Source organism: Pristis pectinata, chromosome 1 (assembly GCF_009764475.1).
Source record: "Pristis pectinata isolate sPriPec2 chromosome 1, sPriPec2.1.pri, whole genome shotgun sequence".
In the NCBI taxonomy this organism is placed as follows: domain Eukaryota; kingdom Metazoa; phylum Chordata; class Chondrichthyes; order Rhinopristiformes; family Pristidae; genus Pristis; species Pristis pectinata.
In genome coordinates, this window is record NC_067405.1 from 9791755 (window position 1) to 9812909 (window position 21155).

Below are 21155 nucleotides of genomic sequence, written 5' to 3' on the forward strand. Positions count from 1 at the left end.
GGAGAGCATGCCTTATGAGGAAAGATTGAGCGAGCTAGGGCTTTACTCTTTGGAGAGGAGGGTGAGAAGTGACTTGATAGAGGTGTACAAGATGATAAGAGGCATAGATCAAGTGGGCAGTCAGAGACTTTTTCCCAGGGCAAAAATAGCTAACATGAGGGGGCATAATTTTAATGTGATTGAAGGAAGATATAAGGGGGATGTCAGGGGTAAGTTTTTTTTTTATAAACAGAGTGGTGGGTGCGTGGAACGCACTGCCAGCAGAGGTGCTGGAGGCAGGTGCATTAGGGACATTCAAGAGACTCTTAGATAAATGTCCCTAATGATAGAAAAATGGAGGGCTATGTGGGAGGGAAGGGTTAGATAGATCTTAGAGCAGGATAAAATGTCAGCACAACATCTTGGGCCAAAGAGCCTGTACTGTGCTGTAATGTTCTATGTTTTATGTTCTTCAATTGCACTTCTGAAACCTTCAGAGCAACTGTAGATGAAATTCAATCCTGTTAACTGCGAGGTGATGCACTTTAGTTTGCCTAATACAGATAGGACATGCACAATGATCAGTAGGTCCCCAGAGAGTATTGAAGACAAGAGGATCTTGGCGTACAAGTCCATATGTCCCTGAAGGTGGTAGTACAGGTAGATAGAGTGGTGAAAAAGACATACAGGGTGCTTGCCTTCATTAGCCAGGGAATAAGTAGCAGGGAGGTCTTGGTACAACTTTATACAACATTGGTTAGGCCACAACTGTACTGCTCTGTGCAGTTCTGGTCACCACTGTGGGAAGGACGTGATGCACTAGAGATGGTGCAGAGGAGATCTACCAGGACGTTGTGGGGAATGGAGTGCTTCAGTTATGAGGAGAGACTGGATATGTTGGGTTTGTTTTCCCTGGAGAAGAGAAGGCTGACAAGACCTGATAGAGATGAACAGAATTATGACAGGCACAGATAGGTTGGAAACATTTCCCCCCTTGGCAGAGATGTTCAAGACCAGAGCGTCTGGGTTTAAGGAGAAGGGTATGAGATTTAGAAAAGATCTGAGGACTCAGGCTTCAGTTCGGAGGACTTCAGAGCAGCTAAGTGTTTTCTCTGTTTATCACTTTTATTAGGATTTTTAAGTGTAAGGGTTAGTTTTTGTTAGGGTTTTTAGTGTAAGGGTTAGATTTTTAAGTTTTTTCTAACTAGTCGAGTGGGGGACGGACTGCGCAGGCGCAGCGCGGGAAGCTTAAAAAGGAAACAGCCTATAGAGCGGGCAGCGTCGGAGCGGGCAGCGGAGTGAGTGGGAGCAGAGTGTTCTGGGCTTTGGCTCAAGGGGCTTCGGTGTGAAAGGGCAAGGAGGGTAAGTAGCTGGTAAGTAGGTAAAGGAAAGGTTTACCTGTTGTTCATTATAGATTTGTAGGTGGGACTAACTAGGGAAAAAAGAAAGGTAGTCAGATGGAGGACATGGTGGTGTGCTGCAGCTGTTTGATGTGGGAACTCGTGGACCTTTCTGGGGTCCAAGATGGCCACATCTGCAGTAAGTGCTTGAGGATGGATGAACTTCGGCTCAGAGTTGATGAGCTGGAGTCGCAACTACAGACACTGTGCAGCATAACGGAGGGAGAGAGTTATGTAGACACGGTCCATCAGGTGACAGTCACCCCCCTTAGAGCAGGTACATCTGAGGTTCAGGAGGCAGATAGAATGGTGACTGTCAGGGGAGGGAAGAGGAAGAAGTCAGGCAGGCAGACAGAGCAGGGAACCCCAGAGGCTGTTCCCCTCAGTAACAGGTTTTCTGCCTTGGAAGCTGTTGAGGGGGATGACCTGCAGGGGCCTAGCTGCAGTTACCAGGTCTCTGGCACTGGGACTGGTACTGCTGCTCAGAAGGGAAGGGTGGGAAAGAGACATGCGGTAGTGATAGGGGACTCGATAGTCAGGGAAACAGACAGGAGGTTCTGTGGCAGTGAGCATGAATCCCAGATGGTATGTTGCCTCCCAGGTGCCAGGGTCTGGGATGTCACTGATCGGGTTCACAGGATTCTTGAGTGGGAGGGAGAGCAGCCAGAAGTTGTGGTCCATGTTGGCACCAACGACATAGGTAGGAAGGGGGATGAGGTCCTGAAGAGTGAGTTCAGGGAGCTAGGCAGAAAATTGAGGAACAGGACCTCAAGGGTAGCAATCTCGGGATTGCTGCCAGTGCCACACGATAGGGAAGGCAGGAATAGGAGGAGGTGGCAGATAAATGCGTGGCTGAGAAGTTGGTGCAGGAGGGAGGGTTTTAGATTTCTGGATCATAGGGATCTCTTCTTGGGAAGGTGGGACCTGTACAGAGAGGACGGGTTACACCCGAACCAGAAGGGGGCCAATATTCTTGCGGCGAGATTTGCTAGGGTGGTTCAGGAGGGTTTAAACTAGTTTGTGAGGGGGGGGAACCAGAGGAGTAGGTCAGAGGAAGAAGGGAATGGGGAAAAGTTAGATCAAACAGGTAGAGAGGCTTTGGGGAAGGAGAAGCAGAATACAGGCTATAAAAGTAGTAAGGTAGATGGACTGAAGTGTGTTTATTTAAATGCAAGAAGTGTCAGGAATAAGGGGGATGAACTGAGGGCTTGGATAAGTATGGGGGACTGTGATATAGTGGCTATTACTGAGACGTGGCTGACGTCAGGAGAGGAGTGGATATTGAATATTCCTGGTTTTTGGTGTTTTAAGAAGGATAGGGAAGTGGGGAGAAGAAGAGGAGGGGTGGCGATACTGGTCAGGGACACTGTTACGGCTGTGGAAAGGATGGATGTTGTAGAAGGATCATCTCTAGAGTCCGTATGGGTGGAATTAAGGAACAAGAAAGGAGCCGTTACTCTACTAGGAGTATTCTATAGGCCCCCCGGTAGCAGTAGAGATATAAAGGAGCAGATTGGCAGGCAGTGTTTGGAGAGAAGCAAAAATAACAGGGTTGTTATAATGGGAGACTTCCACTTCCCAAATATAGACTGGAACCTGCTTAGTGCCAAAGGTTTAGATGGGACGGAATTTGTTAAGTGTCCAGGAGGGATTCCTGATGCAGTATGTTGACAGGCTGACTAGAGGGAATGCCATGTTAGATCTAGTTTTGGGAAATGAACCAGAACAGGTGAAGGATCTATTGGTGGGTGAGCATTTGGGGGACAGTGACCATTGCTCCATAACCTTTAAAATTGTCATGGACAGGGACAGGTGCAGAGAGGACAAGAGGTTTTTCAATTGGGGAAGGGCGAACTATGAGGCTATAAGGAGAGAACTTGGGAGTGTAAATTGGGATGTCCTTTTCGAAGGAAAATGTACTATGGAGATGTGGTCGATGTTCAGGAATCTTATGCAGGATGTTAGGGATAAATATGTCCCGGTGAGGCAGAGAAGGAATGGCAGGGTGAAGGAACCATGGGTGACGAGAGAGGTGGAACTACTTGTTAGGGAGAAGGTAGCGTACATGTGGTATAAGCAGCAAGGTTCAGACAGGGCCCGTGAGGAATATAGGGTAGCGAGGAAGGAACTTAAGAAAGGGCTGAGGAGAGCTAGAAGGGGACATGAAAAGGCTTTGGCTAGTTGGGTTAAGGAAAATCCCAAGGCTTTTTTCAAGTACGTGAAGGGTAGGAGGATGGCTAGGGTAAAGGTAGGTCCAATTAAGGACAAAGGTGGGAGAATTTGCCTGGAGGCGGCGGAAGTGGGAGAAGTTCTGAATGAGTACTTCTCTTCGGTATTCACCAGGGAGAGGGGTCTTGATGACGCGGAAGGGAGTGCTGGTAGGGGTAATGTTCAAGGTTGTAGATGTCAAGAGAGAGGATGTGTTGAAGTTGTTAAATAATATTAAGACATAAATTTCCGGGGCCTGACGGGATTTTCCCCAGGCTGCTTCGAGAGGCTAGGGAGGAGATTGTTGAACCACTGGTAAGGATCTTTGAGTCCTCGTTGTCCACGGGGATGGTGCCAGAGGATTGGAGGGTTGCGAATGTTGTCCCCTTGTTCAAAAAAGGTAATAGGGATAGGCCAGGGAATTATAGACCGGTGAGTCTCACATCTGTGGTGGGTAAGCTGTTAGAAAGGATTCTAAGGGATAGGGTTTATGAACACCTAGAGAATCATGGACTGATTAGGGACAGCCAGCATGGCTTTGTGAAGGGAAGATCTTGCCTCACAAGCCTGATAGAGTTCTTTGAGGAGGTGACCAGGAAGATTGATGAGGGCAGTGTGGTGGATGTGGTTTACATGGATTTTAGTAAGGCGTTTGATAAGGTTCCTCATGGTAGGCTTCTTCAGAAGGTCAGAGGCCAAGGGATCCAAGGAAGCTTGGCTGTGTGGATTAGGAATTGGCTTGCCTGTAGAAAGCAGAGGGTTGTGGTGGAAGGAGTGCCCTCGGATTGGAAGGCAGTGACTAGTGGTGTCCCACAGGGATTGGTTCTGGGACCTCTACTTTTTGTGATATTTATAGATGACTTAGATGAGGGGGTGGAGGGCTGGGTTAGTAAGTTTGCGGACGACACTAAGATCGGCGGTGTTGTGGATAGTGTGGAGGGCTGTTGGAGCTTACAGAGGGATATCGATAGGATGCAGAGCTGGGCTGACAAGTGGCAGATGGAGTTCAATCCGGAGAAGTGTGAGGTAGTACACTTTGGAAGGACAAACTCCAGGGCAGAGTACAGGGTAAATGGCAAGGTACTTGGCAGTGTGGAGGAGCAGAGGGATCTGGGGGTTCATATTCACAGTTCATTGAAAGTTGCCTCACAGGTGGAAAGAGCAGTTAAGGCGGCCAATGGGATGTTGGCTTTCGTAAGTCGCGGGATCAAGTTTAAGAGCCGCGAAGTGATGATGCAGCTTTACGAAACTCTAGTTAGGCCACACTTAGAGTACTGTGTTCAGTTCTGGTCACCTCATTATAGGAAGGATGTGGAGGCATTGGAGAGGGTGCAGAGGAGATTTACCAGGATGCTGCCTGGATTAGAGAGTATTGAATATGAGGAGAGGCTTAAGGTGCTAGGGTTTTATTCACTGGAAAGGAGGAGGATGAGAGGAGACATGATAGAGGTATATAAAATATTGAGAGGAATAGATAGAGTAGACAGTCAGCGCCTCCTTCCCAGGGCACCAATGCTCAAGACGAGAGGGCATGGCTTTAAGGTTACGGGTGGGAGGTTCAGGGGAGATGTCAGAGAGAGGTTTTTCACCCAGAGAGTGGTTGGTGCATGGAGTGCACTGCCTGGGGTGGTGGTGGAGGCAAATAAATTGGACAGGTTCAAGAGCTTGTTGGATAGGCATATGGAGGAGTGTGGGATGGGGGGATATGCAGGAGGAAGGGGTTAGGTAGTGTGAGGGTGGTTTGATGGACGGCACAACATGGTGGGCCGAAGGGCCTGTTTTGTGCTGTATGGTTCTATGGTTCTATGGTTCCAAGAATTTCTTTCACCTGGAGGATGGTTGAAATGTGGGACATGCTGCCTGAGTCAATGGTGGAGGCAGCTACTCTCACAACATTTAATAAGCATCAAGATGAGCCCTTGAATTAGAGTCATAGAACCATAGTCAATCCAACTCCTCCATGCCAACCAAGATGCCCATCCAAGCTAGGTGCATTTTACTGTGTTTGGCCCACATCCAAACATTTCCTGTCCATATACCTGTCAAAGTGTCTGTTAAATGTTGTTATTGTACCTGCCTCAACCACTTCCTCTGGCAGCTCGTTCCATATACCCACCACTCTCTGCGTGAAGTTGCCCTTCAGGTCCCTTTTTAATCTTTCCCCTCTCACCTTAAACCTCACTGCCCTTTAGTTTTTGATTTCCTTTCCTTGTGCTTTCATGCTGTCTATGCTCATGATTTTATGGACTTCTATAAGATCTACCCAAACCACCCCCCCCCACCCCCCACCCGGAACTCCTACGCTCCAAGGAATAAAATCCTAGCCTGCCCAACCTCTCCTTATAAGATTAGATAAAATATCTTTATTAGTCACATGTACATCAAAACACACAGTGAAATGCATCTTTTGCATAGAGTGTTCTGGGGGCAGCCCTCAAGTGTCACTACACTTCCGGTGCCAACATAGCGTGCCCACAACTTCCTAACCTGTACGTCTTTGGAATGTGGGAGGAAACCCACGCAGATACGGAGAGAACATACAAACTCATTACAGACAGTGGCCGGAATTGAACCTGGGTCGCTGGCGCTGTAAAACGCTAACTGCTACACTACCAACATTCTCCTAAATCTCCTTTGCACTCTTTCCAGCTTCACGACGTTTGGATAAGCCATGTTTGACTACACACTAAAGAGATACAATTACCCCATATCACAAAACATATAAAATGATACAGTTCCAAGCATAGTACACTACAGACCAATTGCCAGTGTGGGATTAGTATAGATTGGTATTTGATATTTGGTACAGACACAATGGGCCAAAGAGCATGTTTCTGCGTTCGAGGGCTCTATGAGTCTATGATCCAGCTGCTACAGCTGTTTTATCAGGAGAGCAGCAGAAATAAGTGGGATGTGGACACTTAATGTCCGTTCCTGGATTCCCTTGAGGATGTGGCATCGAGCCCCGTTCATGAATGACTGGAGACTGTGGTGATGGTTCTCTCACAGTGCTGTTATGGAGCTTATTCCAGGACATGATTCAGCAGCACATCACGGAAACCAGCCTCCCCTCCATGGACTCTGTCTATACCTCTCACTTCCTTGGTGAAGCAGCCAACATAATCAAAGACCCCACCCACTCAGGTCATTCTCTCTTCTGCCCTCTCCCATCAGGCATAAGATACAGGAGCCTGAGGGCACATACCACCAGGCTCAAGGGCAGCTTCTATCCCACTGTGATAAGACTATTGGACGATTCCCTTATACGATGAGATGGACTCTGACCTCATGATCTACCTTGTTATGACCTTGCACCTTATTGTCTACCTGCAATGCACTTCCCTGTAGCTGTGACACTTTACTCTGTATTCTGTTGTTGTTTTTACCCTGTACTACCTCAATGCACTGTGTAATGAATTGATCTGTATGAACGGTATGCCAGACAAGTTTTTCACTGTACGTCAGTACAAGTGACAATAATAAATCAATACCAATACCTGGTAGAATCTGGAAGTGAGGGTGATTCCGATCAGCCCATTTCCCCTGTTCTTCTAGCCAATAGATCAAGAGTTTAGGAGATGGCGCACTTATGGAACAAGTGGGATGTGGGTACTTAATGTTAGCTTCAGTTACATGACTTTCCCCTGCCATTTTCACCCATACACACCCACACAATGTCCCCCTCCCACAGTTAACATCAGCATTAAGATTAGAGAGTGGAAATGGCAATTGTAGGTTTGAGTACTTACGTCAACTTAAGTTTACATTTCGCAAAGAGTGGATAAACGCCCATATCAAAGATTGGAATAAAAATAACTATCAAAATGGCGTTAATTGTCTGTGCAAAAGAGACAAGTAAAAATAATTAGTAGGATTTAGCAACAACATCTTGGGTCTGTATGCAACCAAATGGTGCTCAGAAACACCATGACAATGCTTCAGCGGGAATGGTTAATGTTCAGCACCATTTGTTTGATATTGGCAGTTGCTTGGTTAATTGTGGGCAGTTTGAGCTGTGGGGAAGACCAGTAGGTGGCTTGTAATGAGGGAGTTACAGGATGAGGGAAGGGGGAGCAGTTAAGGGAGAGAAAATACTCAAGGGGTGGTTGCTAGCAACACTGTGGGGTAGCAGCAGGACAGAGGAGGACTGATTGGATCCGGCATTCTAAGAGACAGCACACACATTAGGCCAAATAGCCTCCTTCAGTGACGTCTAGGGGACAGAATCAGGAATTTCAATCCTCAGGCTTTGACCTGGGTGGATTAAGTGTAATGGATTGAGTTATACAGCTTCATGATATACAGTGCAGTCTACAATGTCTACTCTTGGCCTGGAACCTGATCCCAGTGCCTTGTCACAGCAGGGAAAGTATCATCAACTTAAACCCACCTTACGCCTGTTTATGTGACCCAGGAGTGACTGGAGACTCTGGAATTCTTCTCCTTAAGTGGTGGGTCAAAATTTAATGGAATATTTGAAATAAGGACATGGTTTGACAGGGGGGGAAAATCTACTTTTATTGGTAAGAGAGTGAAAGGAAACTGATTTGGGATAATGAGCAAGAAGGACCACAGGACAGGCTGAGGAAAAGTTTCACTGAGAGAATATATTGAGAGTCCTAGTGGAGAGGGGCAGGCACTCAGCCCAATCTGAGGGAATGAAACTGGGCAGGGGTAGAAGTGTTGGTGGGGGAGCACTTTGGAACCAGTGAACATAAATCTGTAAGTTTCAACTTTTTCCCAGGGCGACAATGGCTAACACGAGGGGACATAATTTGAAGGTAATTGGAGGAAGATATAAGGGGGATGTCAGGGGTAAGTTTTTTTTAATACAGAGTGGTGGGTGCATGGAACGTACTGCTGGCAGAGGTTGTGGGGGCAGATACATTAGGGACATTTAAGAGATTCTTAGATAGACACATGAATGGTAGAGAAATGGAGGGCTATGTGGGAGGGAAGGGTTTGATAGAGCAGGATAGAATGTCAGCACAACATTATGGGCTGAAGGGCCTGTACTGTGCTGTTACGTTCTATGTAGTTACGGAAGGGGATAAAGTTAGGGTCTTGAATTGGGGGAAGGTTCATTTCAATAGCCTCAGAGAGGACCTGGTGAAAGGAGACACAAGAGACTGCAGATGCTGGAACCTGGAGCAACAAACAATCTGCTGGAGGAACTCAGTGGGTCGAGCAGCATCTGCTGGGGGGGGGAAAAGGTGGGGGGGGGGGGGGGGGGGGGGGGGGGGGGGGGGGGGGGGGGTGGGGGAGGAATTGTCGACATTTCGGGTCGAAACCCTGGATCAGGACTGGCATCCAGATGCTGCTCGATCTGCTGAGTTCCTCCAGCAGGTTGTTTGTCATGGCTGGTGAAAGGAGATGGGGAGCAGATGCTCTCAGGTATGACAGCTGACAAGTGGGAGCCATGAGACCATAAGACATAGGAGCAAAATTAGGCCATTCAGCCCATCGAGTCTGCTCCGCCATTTGATGTGGCTGATTTATTTTTCCCTCTCAACCAAATTTTCCTGCCTTCTCCCTGTAACTTTTGACACAATTACTAATCAAGAACCTATCAACCTCCGTTTTAAATACACCCAATGACTTGGCCTCCACAGCCATCTGTAGCAACTAATTCCACAGATTCACCACCCTATGGCTAAAGAAATTCCTCCTCATCTGTTCTAAAGGGACGTCCTTTTATTCTGAGGCTGTGCCCTCTGGTCCTAGACTCTCCCACTACCGGAAACATCTTCTCCATGTCCACTTTATCCAGGCCTTTCAATATTCAGTAGGTTTCAATGAGATTCCCCCCATCATCCTCCTGAACTCCAGCGAGTACAGGCCCGGAGCTATCAATCGTTAACCCTTTCGTTCTCAGGATCATTCTTGCAAACATCCTCTGGACCCTCTCCAACACCAGCACATCCTTCCTTAGATATGGGGCCCAAAACTGTTCACAATACTCCAAATGTGGTCTGACCAACTAGTTATAAAGCCTCAGCATTACATCCTTGCTTTTATATTCTAGTCCTCTCGAAATGAATGCTGACATTGCATTTGCCTTCGTTTCTTCCGACTCAAGCTAACCTTTAAGGGAATCCTGCACTAGGACTCCCAAGTCCCTTTGCAGCTCCAATTTCTGAATTCACTCCCATTTAGAAAATAGTCTACATATTTATTCCTTCTACCAAAGTGCATGACTGTACATTTCCCTATGCTGTATTCCATCTGCAACTTCTTTGCCCATTCTCCCAACCTGTCCAAGTCCTTTTCCAGACTCCCTGCTTCCTCAACCTATCTATGTATCATCCACAAGCTTGGCCACAAAGCCATCAGTTCCGTCATCTAGATCATTAACATATCACCTGAAAAGTAACGGACCCAACACCGACCGCTGCGGAACACCACCAGTCACCGGCAGCCAACCAGAAAAAGCCCCCTTTATTCCACTCTTTGCCTTCTGCCAGTCAGCCGATCTTCTATCCATGCTGGTACCTTCCTGTAACACCATGGGCTCCTATCTTGTTTAGCAGCCTCATGTGCAGCATCTTGTCAAAGGCCTTCTGAAATCCAAGTAACAACATCTACTGACTCGCCTTTGTCGAGCCTTTTAAAAGAATTAGTAAGAGTTCAAGTCTAGCCTGAAAATGGAGGTAAACTGCTCTCCCTCTGTCCCATTTCTCCCTCCTCCGGATCTATCCTGTTCCTTCTGCAACCACCCCAGACCCGCATCACCCAGTTTCCTTCCCCTCCCCCATCTACACACTCCTCCAACTGGGACTCCTCCCCCCTCTGTCCCATCTGCCCTCCCCACTTATTTGGTTCCACGTTCCACCTTCCTCTCCTGTCAGATTCTACCATCTGCAACCCCTTGTTGCATCCACCTATCACCTCCTGGCCTCTGTCGTTATTCCCACTCTCCCCTCCTCACCTGGATCCACCCATCACCTGCCAGTTCTGGCTCCACCCCATCCCTTAACCCCTTTATACCAGCTATCTCCCCTCTTTTCTTTCAGTGCAGATGAAGGATTTTGACACAAAACCTCGACTGTCCATTTCCCTCCACAGATGCTGCCTGACCCGCTGAGTTCCTCCAGCAGTTTGCTTTGTTTGACTTAAAACACTAACCCCGTCTCTCCCTCTCCAGAGGCCGCCTTCCCCACTGAGTACTTCCACCATCTCTCCTGTTACATTCGGATTTCCAGCATGTGCAGCACTTCGGATTTGGATTTTTTAAAATCCTGGAGTCTGGACTGTCAATATTATTCCCCATAAGCAAAGGACCCTTGTGTTTGGTTCAAGCATGGGTAAAGCATGGTTTCTGTGCCCAGTATGGAGAGCTTGCACTTTTATCCCAGTGATAAGACTATTGAATGGTTCCCTTATACAATGAGATGGACTTTTGACCTCTCAATCTACCTTGTTTAACCTTGCACCTTATTGTATACCTGCAATGCACTTCCCTGTAGCTGTGACACTTTATTCTGTTATTGTTTTTTACCCTGTACTACCTCAATGCACTGTGTAATGAATTGATCTGTATGAATGGTATGCAAGACAAGTTTTTTTACTGTACCTCTGTACAAGTGACAATAATAAACCAATACCAATAAGTGTGTGTGTGTGTGTTAGGAGGCTGGAGAAAGGATCTTGGAGCAAGGGCACCCAATATCTGCACCATATGCACCTTAACTGGATGACATTATTGCGGCTTCACATAATTTTACCCCACTTAAGGACACCATTCAGTTCACTGGAAATATGCTCTTTAAGAGCTATTTACCTTAGGCATGTTATAATTCTCTGGGTTAGGGAAATGGGGGCAGGACACAGTGCCACAGTTAGTAGAGCTGCTACCTCACAGCTACAGTGACTCGGGTTCAATCCTGACCTCCAGCACTGCCTGTGTGGAGTTTGCATGTTCTCCCTGTGTCCAAGTGGGTTTCATCCTACATCTCAAAGACGTGCAGGTTGGTAGGTTCGTGGGCATTGTAAATTGCCCCTAGTGTGTAGGTGAGTGGTAAAATGTGAGGGGAGCTGATAGGAATGTGGGGTTCATGAAAGATGGGATCAGTGTAGGATTGGTATAGATGGGTGGCTGACGGTCAGCAGGGACTTAGTGGGCTGAAGGGACTGTTTCTGTGCTGTACAACTGTATGACCTCTAAGCTATCCAGGATTCTCTGACCTTAAAAGCCACAGGAAGCAAGTGGATTGACATTGCTCGTTCAATAATGCATCCAATCCTGGAAGCTTGTGTACTCAGCAAGATTCAACACATGACAGAGAAAGAAATGACTATTGAGGGATAACGAAACCAGGGAACCAGGTGAGCACTGAGCTTTTCTTATAAAGTGTGTCACGGTTATTATACGGGAAACACGGCTAGCTAATTTGCGATTCAGCAATTTCCAACAACCAGCCATTTGAGTTATTTCAGTGATGTTGAATGAGGGAGGGAAACTGCCCAGAATACCGGAGATAATCCTGACCCTTCCATGAGAAGGTGCTGTGGGACCTTTGTACTTGGAGACAGAAAACAGGGCGTTAGTTTAATTTAACCTCTGCCAGGACACCACCCCACCAGTACTGCACTGGAACGTCAGACTATCTTGTTATTCTGAAACCTCTGGCTCAGAGTGCAACAGAGCACAATAGTAAAGAAGGCATAGAGCATGCTTGCCTTTATTAGTCGAGACATTGAGTTCAAGAGTCAGGAAGTTACGTTGCAGTTTTATAAAACTCTGGTTAGGCCACATCTGGAGTATTGCATTCAGTTCTGGTCACCCCATTACGGGAAGGATATGGAGGCTTCGGAGAGGGTGCAGAAGAGGTTTACTAGGATGCTGCCTGGATTAGAGGGCATGTGCTATAAGGAGAGGTTGGACAAACTTGGGTTGTTTTCTCTGGGGCGGCAGAGGCTGAGGGGAGACCTGACACAAGTTTATAAGATTGAGAGGCATAGATAGAGTAGACAGCCGGTATCTTTTTCCCAGGGTCAAAATGACTAATACTAGAGGGCATGCATTTAAGGTGAGAGGGAGTAACTTCAAAGGAGATGTGTGGGGCAAGTTTTTTTTACATAGAGAGTGGTGGGTGCCTGGAATGCGCTGTCAAGGTTGATGGTGGAGGCAGATACGATAGGGGCATTTAAGAAGCTCTCAGATAGGCACATGAGTATGCAGAGAATGGAGGGATATTGACCATGTGCAAGCAAAAGGGATTTTGTGTCATTAGCTTAACTAATTCGGCACAACATCATGGGCTGAAGGGCCTGTTCCTTGTATTGTTCTATGTTCTAACCATATAGCAACACTGTCTCCTCCAGTGGGAGATGAAATGCACAAGAGCTGCGCTTCAGTGCAGGTTCAACGCAGGAACAAAATATGGAGGAAAACTATCAGAATATTTACTGCATAACAAACAGCTTAAATCTCACTTCCTATCATTGTCACAACATAGAAATAGAACTAATTTAAAATATATTCCACATTACCTGCATCTGATCAGGTTGTATGATAAATCCACTCTGAAATGAGAGTTTTCAGTTTTTTAGTTCACCATGTAATGAGAATGCGTGGATAAGTATGACAGGACTGGAAGAGAGAGCAGCGGGTGCTTACTTACAAAGTCAGCATTCATTCTGGTGGCCTGAAGAGTCCATCGGGATCCCTGGGAACAAGGAAACAACAACGTCAGATGTCTTTGGTGTCTGAGATAAAGAAAGGACTTGCCTTTCTCTGGAGACAAGAGATTCTGCAGATGCTGGAATCTGGAGCAACACATACAAAGTGCTGGAGGAACTCAGCAGGTTAGGCAGTGTCTATGGAAGGAAACAAACAGTTGACATTTTGGGTCGAGACCCTTCATTGGGTACCTGTTCCAACTTCAGGATGTGCCAGGCATGCAGGCAATGAAATAGTTTCTAAGTTCTGTTTTCTTGACAAGAACAGCAGAAGCGACAGTAGAGTCACCACCAACAACGACATAGTTGCAGTTGTATAACATCTTGCATGGTCTCAGGGGATCTAAGTGTGCTTTACGGCCTTTGGGTTGTCATAGTAATATTGGAAATCTGGCAGGCACGGACTTCCTCAAGCAGCAGTGATAATAACCTAAGCTACGGCACAGAAGCAGGACATTTGGCCCATCAAGTCCATACTGATCATCAACCACCCCTTTACACTAATTCTATATAAATCCCATTTTATTATTCTCCACACATTCTCATTAATTTACCCCCCCCCCCCCCACCCCAGATTCTACCACTCACCTACACACTAGGGGCAATTTACAGTGGCCTATTAACCTGCTAACCCACATATCTTTGGGATGTGGGAGGAAACTGGAGCACCCAGAGGAAACCCACTCAGTCACAGGGAGAACATGCAAACTCCACACAGGCAGCGTCCAAGGTCAGGACTGATCCCAGGTCTCCAGCACTGTGAGGCAGCAGCTCTTCTAGCTGTGCCACTGTTGTGAGACAAGTTTAAGGTCTCAAAAGTAAAGGGCTCTGAACACAGCCTTAGAGTTAAATGATTTAGTTACAAAGGTAAACACAGGGAAAGGTTAACAGGAACAACACACACTCACACACACTAGTGATAGCAAGCATGGGAAAATTGCAACAAGGGTAAGATACACACACAATGAACTGGGTACAATCAAGGAAAAGCAATATGCTACCTGCCACCCCTTGACACTCAAGTGCAGGCACAGCTCTATGCTCCCAGGGGGCCTTAACTAATTTCTCTTAAACAGTACCCAGCTTACCAACAGGGCATTCCTCAGAGACAAAAAACAGAGAACCTAGCACATGTGGGACTCTTTATAGTGCTGGAGGGCTGGGGAGGGGTGGGGTGGGGGGGTGGGTAGGGGGTCCAGCCCAGGTGGTTCAAATAGCCCAATGGTCGTGTGCACTGATGGGCAGGGGTGGAGCCAAACCTTGATTGACAGTGGTGTGTCTTCCGACTAGGTAGGGGCAGTGCTGTCCTCTGACCAGGTAGGGGCAGTGTTGTCACGTGACAGCCACGACCCTCCACAATACAGCCACCCTTTTTGTAGCGGGTTTTATTATTTATTGAATTCATATTTCAGTACCTGGGTGTCACTGGCAAGGCCAGCTCTTATAACCCATCCATAATTGTGCTTGAGATGCTGGCAGTGAGCTTCCTTCTTGAAACTGCTGCATTTCTTCTGGAAGAGGCACTGCCACAGTGCAGTTGGCTCGGGAGTTCCAGGATTCAGTCCAGTGATGATGAAGGAACAGCGGTAAATTTCTAAGTGAGGATGGGATCCTGAGATGAGGAGAAATATCTTCTCCCAGTGCGTGGAGAACCTGAGGAATTCTCCACCACAGAAAGCCAAATCTTTACATGTATCCAGGAAGGAGTTATCTATTCTACGGGCTGATGGGAACTGATATGGGGGAAAGCTGGAATAGGTTATTGTTGGATGATTGGCCATGATCTTATTAACTAGCAGAACAGGCTCAAAGGGGCGAACGGCCTCCTCATGTTCCTGTTTTCTATGTTAATAAGTTACAGGGAAATAAGTGGTGGAATGAGACAGCACTGAGAGCAATGGGCCAAGTGGCCTCCTTCTCTGTTGAATGATAATTTATCTTCAAAGATGCTAAACCCCATAATATTCCTCCCTTAGCAAGTTTACTCTGTCCAATATTTCATATTCCTTCTTAACTCTCGGACAGGGTTACCTAGTCATCTCCCCTCTGGCTCCCACGAGCCGTTGGGTGGGGCAGTCGGTGCCAATGTTCCCCTCTTTCATGCCAGACACAAAATGTTGGCTAAGAACCTCACCCAAACCTTCACCTCATCACACGGGTTAACTTCATAGTCCTTAATATGCCGCCTTTGGTAATTCTCTTGGCTTTATGTACTAAGGAAACTTATTTGAATTTTCTTTAGTCTTACTTGCCAGTACTTCATTATTCCCCTTTGCATTCCCAAAATCCTGCCTAATTTCACCCCTACATTTTCTATTCTCTTTTGTGGCTCTCTGCTTTTAAAGCTCTCACCATTGCACATAATTTTTCTTAACCCTTTATGAACTTTGTGCTCTCAATTTTTCTTTGTGGGACCATGTCTACTCTTGAAGCCCTTGCGTTCCCCCCACCCCTACACTCCTTGCTCTGAGGAGACACAGGAGACTGCAGCTGCTGGAATCTGGAGCAACACACAAAGCGCTGGAGGAACTCAGGGGTCAGGCAGCATCTGTGGAGGGAAATGAGCAGTCAATGTTTTGGGTTGAGATCCTTCATCTGGACCGTCCAGATTCCAGACTGTCTAGAGTCCGGGTGAAAGGTCTCGGTTTGAAACGTCAACTTTCCATTTCCCTCCATAGATGCTGCCTGACCCGCTGAGTTCCCCTTGCTCAGAGAATAATTTACTCCCACCTAATTTACCTGGTGCTTCCAGTTCAAATTTGCTGAATCACTTCTCAGTCTAGTTATATTGGCCTCACCTCAACCTTAGAGCTTTTGTCCTTTTCCATAAAAAAGCTAAATCTAACAGAATTATGATCATTACCACAAAAATGCTCTCTGATCATTGCTGTAAAATCATTACTGATGTTCTCCCAAAAGCCCAGCTTCATTTCTTAAAGGTAAATCTTTCTGCTGCTGGGTCTGCTGCAGCCAAGGAGGAAATGAATGGACTCTTCATCACCCAATTGGATCTTTCTTGGCCCTTCAGCTCTGCCTTCAACATTCTCACAGTTAATAAACATGCTCAAAGAAAATGCTCAAGAAGGCCACATCCATCATCAAAGACCCTGCCATCTTCCCGCAGCTACCATCGGGCAGGAGGTACAGAAGCCTGAAGTCTCACACTACCGGGCTCAGGACCAGCTACTTCCCTTCAACCATTCTGTTCTTGAACCAACCTGCATAACCCTAATCACTACCTCAGTATAGCAACACTATGACCACTATGCACTAAAATGGACTTTGCTTTTTATGTTCTAATTGTGTTTTTCTTGTAAATATTGCGCTTAATTTATGTTTTTCTTGTGAATGCTACTTATACGATGCTATGTTCCTGTGATGCTGCTGCAAGTAAGTTTTCCATTGCACCTGTGCACACATGTACTTGTGCACATGACAATAAACTTGACTTTGAATTTGAATAAGCACACAGTATAGATCAGTGCCTCTATGATTTGTCTCCAAGCGTGTTTGAAAAAAGTAATATTCAATTCCAGAAGAAGTTGGTCCTGGAGAACTGGAAACCCTAATCTCTTACGGGTTACCAGGAAGCCATATTGCAGGCTTATCCTCCTTCAGCTGAAAGCCATATAGAATTCAATTGGTTGGTTCATCAGTGGCCTTCTATTGAGGTGTAAGAATATGTTCGTTTAATCTACCTTTGCAGTTTAGGTTTGAGAATCTCAATCTCCTCTCAATAATAGTGCAGTTATTCCTTATTAAACTCTTCCTAAAGATACCAGACAACCTTCTGTTTCGCTTACTTGGCTCTTACTGAACAAGTTGCTTACCATCTGATCAAAAAGTGCCCAGAACATTGGAAGAGGGAGATAGAGGAAGAGGACTCGGGAAACCATTTTAATTTCTTTGATAAGTTTTTTCTGTAAGAAAAAGTAGATTTAAGTGTTACATCAAAGAACGCTTTGTCTGATATATGTAAAATAATATGCACAGTTATTTGAAAATGATCTAGATTAAATTATCCAAAAAATTCAATGGAAGAGTCTCACGTAACTGGATACTTTTCTACTGCCCAGTCAAGCCAGTGTTCCCTCTTTGGATAACTCCTGGAGCGATGTTTCCACCGGTTGTGAATTGAAAACTGTAAGGAAGAACAATCCTTTTAAACTATTTCACTGTGACCCTGATTTTGAAAATGACCCAAGAATCCTAAGTCTTGAAATTAACCTGTTGCTAAATCAGTTTCCCAGGACAGACAACTTTTAGAAGCACCACTTTTGAGTCTGTGCACATCTTGTTCTAAAGCAATCAGAAACATTGCACAAAACCTGCGGGTCATGTGTCAGAGCTTCAGTGCTTCAGGACTGTGTTGCTGTTCCAAACTGTTAATTGACAAATCGAGCTATTATATTACAGGATGACTCAGCATAGAAAGTGAGCTGTGTGAAAAATCCTCTTCTGACATCCCAATTACATTCAATCCACGACCACATTCCCCACATTTTCTACCTATCTCCAACATCAAAGCCCCACATAATTTTCAACACTTTCTCTTAAACCTGGACAACTGATCTAAAGACTAAGGCCCAGCATACTGGCACAACCCATTATAACACCACTGGTGCTCCATTTTGGGAAGACTCTTGGAAGAATGGGAATGAAGATTGGGAGACACAGGATCAGCTACGATCAATCAGTGGTTCAAGGGAAGTAGAGAAGGTGCCAGAGAAAGAAACTAACTGTCTTCCTCTGATGTTGTACTAATCTATGACCTCTTGAGTTTAAACACATTTATCCATACATAACAATTAATAATTAAGTAAGTTGAAGAGCATTTGATGGCTCTGGGCCTGTACTCGGTGGGGTTCAGGAGGATAAGGGGGGGTCACGTTGAAACCTACCAGATACTGAAAGGCTTGGACAGAGTGTATGTGGAGAGGATGTTTCCATTAGTGGGAGAGTCTAGGGTCTGAGGGTACAGCCTCAGAATGAAGGGACGTCCCTTTAATACTGAGATGAGGAGGAATTTCTTCAGCTAGAGGGTGGTGAATCTGTGCCACAGAGGGCTGTGGAGGCCAAGTCATTGGGTGTATTTAAGGCAGAGATTGTTCGGTTCTTGATTGGTAATGGGATTATGGGTTATGGGGAGAAGGCAGGAGAATGGGGTTGACAAAAAAACTCATTTGTATGTTGTTCTGCATTTGCTCCATCCATTGACTGGGAGAGGGTCGACGTCAATCCCAAGGAGACATACCTCTCAGTGTCCATGACACCCCTGTGATCTACCATTTGAGGGTTAGGCAAGGCTTTCAACAGGGCAAGGACAGCTGCAAGAGAGTGTAGTTGTGGTCAAGGGCCTCCTAGCAACTTCCTAACCTGTACATCTTTGGAATGTGGGAGGAAGCCGGAGCACCCAGAGGAAACCCACGCAGTCACGGGGAGAACGTACAAACTCCTTACAGACAGCATCCAGAATTGAACCCAGGTCGCTGGCGCTGTAATAACGTTACGTTAACTGCTACACTACCGTGCCTGTAAGGAAGGATGATCACGGAATCATTCCCTTAACACTTACCCTAATACACCTGGAGACTTCAACCAACATATTTCCCTGTGGAGGAAGCTTTTTGTACATACCACTCCCGGATAGGAACACGGCTAAATAAAAGGGGAGAAGAACCAAATTAGTGTCTCTTTTTCAAGGCAATGTAAGATTAGATAGATAAGATATTAGTCACATGTACATCGAAACACACAGTGAAATGCATCTTTGCGTAGAGTATTCTGGGCGCAGCCCACAAGTGTCGCCACGCTTCCGGCGCCAACATAGCATGCCCACAACTTCCTAACCCGTACGTCTTTGGAATGTGGGAGGAAACCGGAGCACCCAGAGGAAACCCACACAGACACGGGGAGAACGTACAAACTCCTTACAGACAGTGGCCGGATTTGAACCCGGGTTGCTGGTGCTGTAAAGCGTTATGCTAACCGCTACACTACCATGCCTGCTTTGTTCTTGGTTCTCTTGTCATAAAGGACCCACCATTTCTCCTTTCCCCCTTGAAAATGTGGAGCATCTAGAACATTGTACTTATTGACAACCCCCCCCAAAGCCATGATCTCCACCAACCAGAAGGACAAAGTGAACGGGGAAACCAACACCATCAGGTTCTTCAAGTTACGAACCATCATGAATTTGAGTTATATTGGCCATTCCCTCATTGTCATTGGCTCAAACTGCTGGAATGTCCCAGGCAACAAGACTGTGGGAGCACCCTTATCACCAAGGCTATGGTATGTCAAGAAGCAAATCTTGGGCAGGGCATTCTGGCTTTGTCAACAAAGCACCCAATCCAATAGCATACAAAAATAAATGTGTCCAAAACATCAAGTTACCATAGTTTAGGACAAATAGCTGAAGGAACTGGCACGCCCATACATTTATTGTTGGGTTGGTTAGAAGACTTTAACCTTCAGGTACCCAATGCTTCAGCTAACACCGAGGGACTCAATGTTGTGGACAAAGTAAAGTGGGAACAGTGGACCGTCCCAGCAGGAATGAGTGCAGAATGATAGCAAGGAAGGCTTGGGGAGGGTGGTCTTTTAGCTTACCTAATGCAATCACCATGAGAGCAGCAGGAACACCAAAAGCTAAAGCGTAACACTCTCCGCCAAAGCACGTCACGTCAGCTGAAAACATAAGACAATATCAAGGAGGGCAGAGATGCTGAATTTGCATTCTTAGGGTAGAGCAACGGTTAAATTTTGGATTAGAGGGAAATGTATGGACCATTTATCTGGAGAAGTGAGTTTGAAATCCACGATCGAAGCTGTGGAATTTAAATTCAATTGAATAAATAAATCTGGGATAAAAAGCCTGCATTTCCTACTACAGCCTAAAGACTTGCAAGTTAATTGGCTGCTGTAAATTGTTCCTAGTGTGTAGGGGAGTGATGGAATCAGGAGGGAGCTTTAGGGAATGACCCCACCCACCTGGGTCATTCTCTCTTCTCTCCTCTTCCATCAGGCAAAAGTTACAGGAGCCTGAGGGCACGTAGCACCAGGCTTAAGGACAACTTCTTTCTTTTTCAATCTTTTTATTAGTTTTCAAATTAATACAGATTAATATATCAATGTTTATACATGTAATACAAAGAGATCAGGAGAACAATGACATGGATAATCATAAAGAACAATAAAGCATAAAAAAATCTGTAGATCCAACGATCTGTTAGTGAATGAATATAATATAAAGGAAAACGATTTATTATAAAATATAAAAGAAAGAGAAAAAAATCCCCAAAACAATAAGAAAAAATATAAACCATATATCAAACCAAACTAAAGAATTTTTTTTTTAAAAACAGAAAAAAAAACTGGACTAAAATTTCTCAATAGAAACAGAGCAATATTATATCATCAACTCTGTTCCTCTAAATTGAAAGGTTATTATAAGGGGATCTATATCATGTGAAAATATTGAATAAATGGACTCCAAGCTTCCTCAAATTTAAGCGAAGGATCAACAGTACCACTCCTAAGTTTTTCCAAGTTTAAACATGATATAGTTTGAGAGAACCATTGAAAAGTAGTAGGGGGTATTGGATCCTTCCATTTAAGCAAAATGGATCGTTTGGCCATTAATGTAACAAAGGCAATCATATGGTTAGCGGAGGCAGATAGATGGCCAGATTCTATCCTTGATAAACCAAAAATTGCAGTGATAGGATGAGGATGTAAATCAATCTTCAATACATTTGAAATAATGTTAAAAATATCTTTCCAATATTTTTCCAAAAGAGGACAGGACCAAAACATATGTGTCAAAGAAGCCACATTCGATTTACATCTGTCACATATAAGATTTATATGTTGATAAAAACGAGC

General features: G+C 45.5%; 1 protein-coding gene across 1 annotated transcript in view; it reads right to left on the reverse strand.

Moving 5' to 3' along the window:
* The window catches only part of slc15a2 (solute carrier family 15 member 2), an 83106-nt gene that overhangs the window by 26788 nt on the left and 35163 nt on the right, over positions 1-21155 (reverse strand). The window contains exons 8-14 of the mRNA XM_052021001.1: positions 19881-19958; positions 18844-18926; positions 17323-17409; positions 17099-17188; positions 13211-13255; positions 13080-13112; positions 7337-7425 (exon numbers count right to left, since the gene is read on the reverse strand). Coding sequence (XP_051876961.1) covers positions 7337-7425; positions 13080-13112; positions 13211-13255; positions 17099-17188; positions 17323-17409; positions 18844-18926; positions 19881-19958 — 505 coding nt within the window. The remainder of the gene's footprint in view (positions 1-7336; positions 7426-13079; positions 13113-13210; positions 13256-17098; positions 17189-17322; positions 17410-18843; positions 18927-19880; positions 19959-21155) is intronic.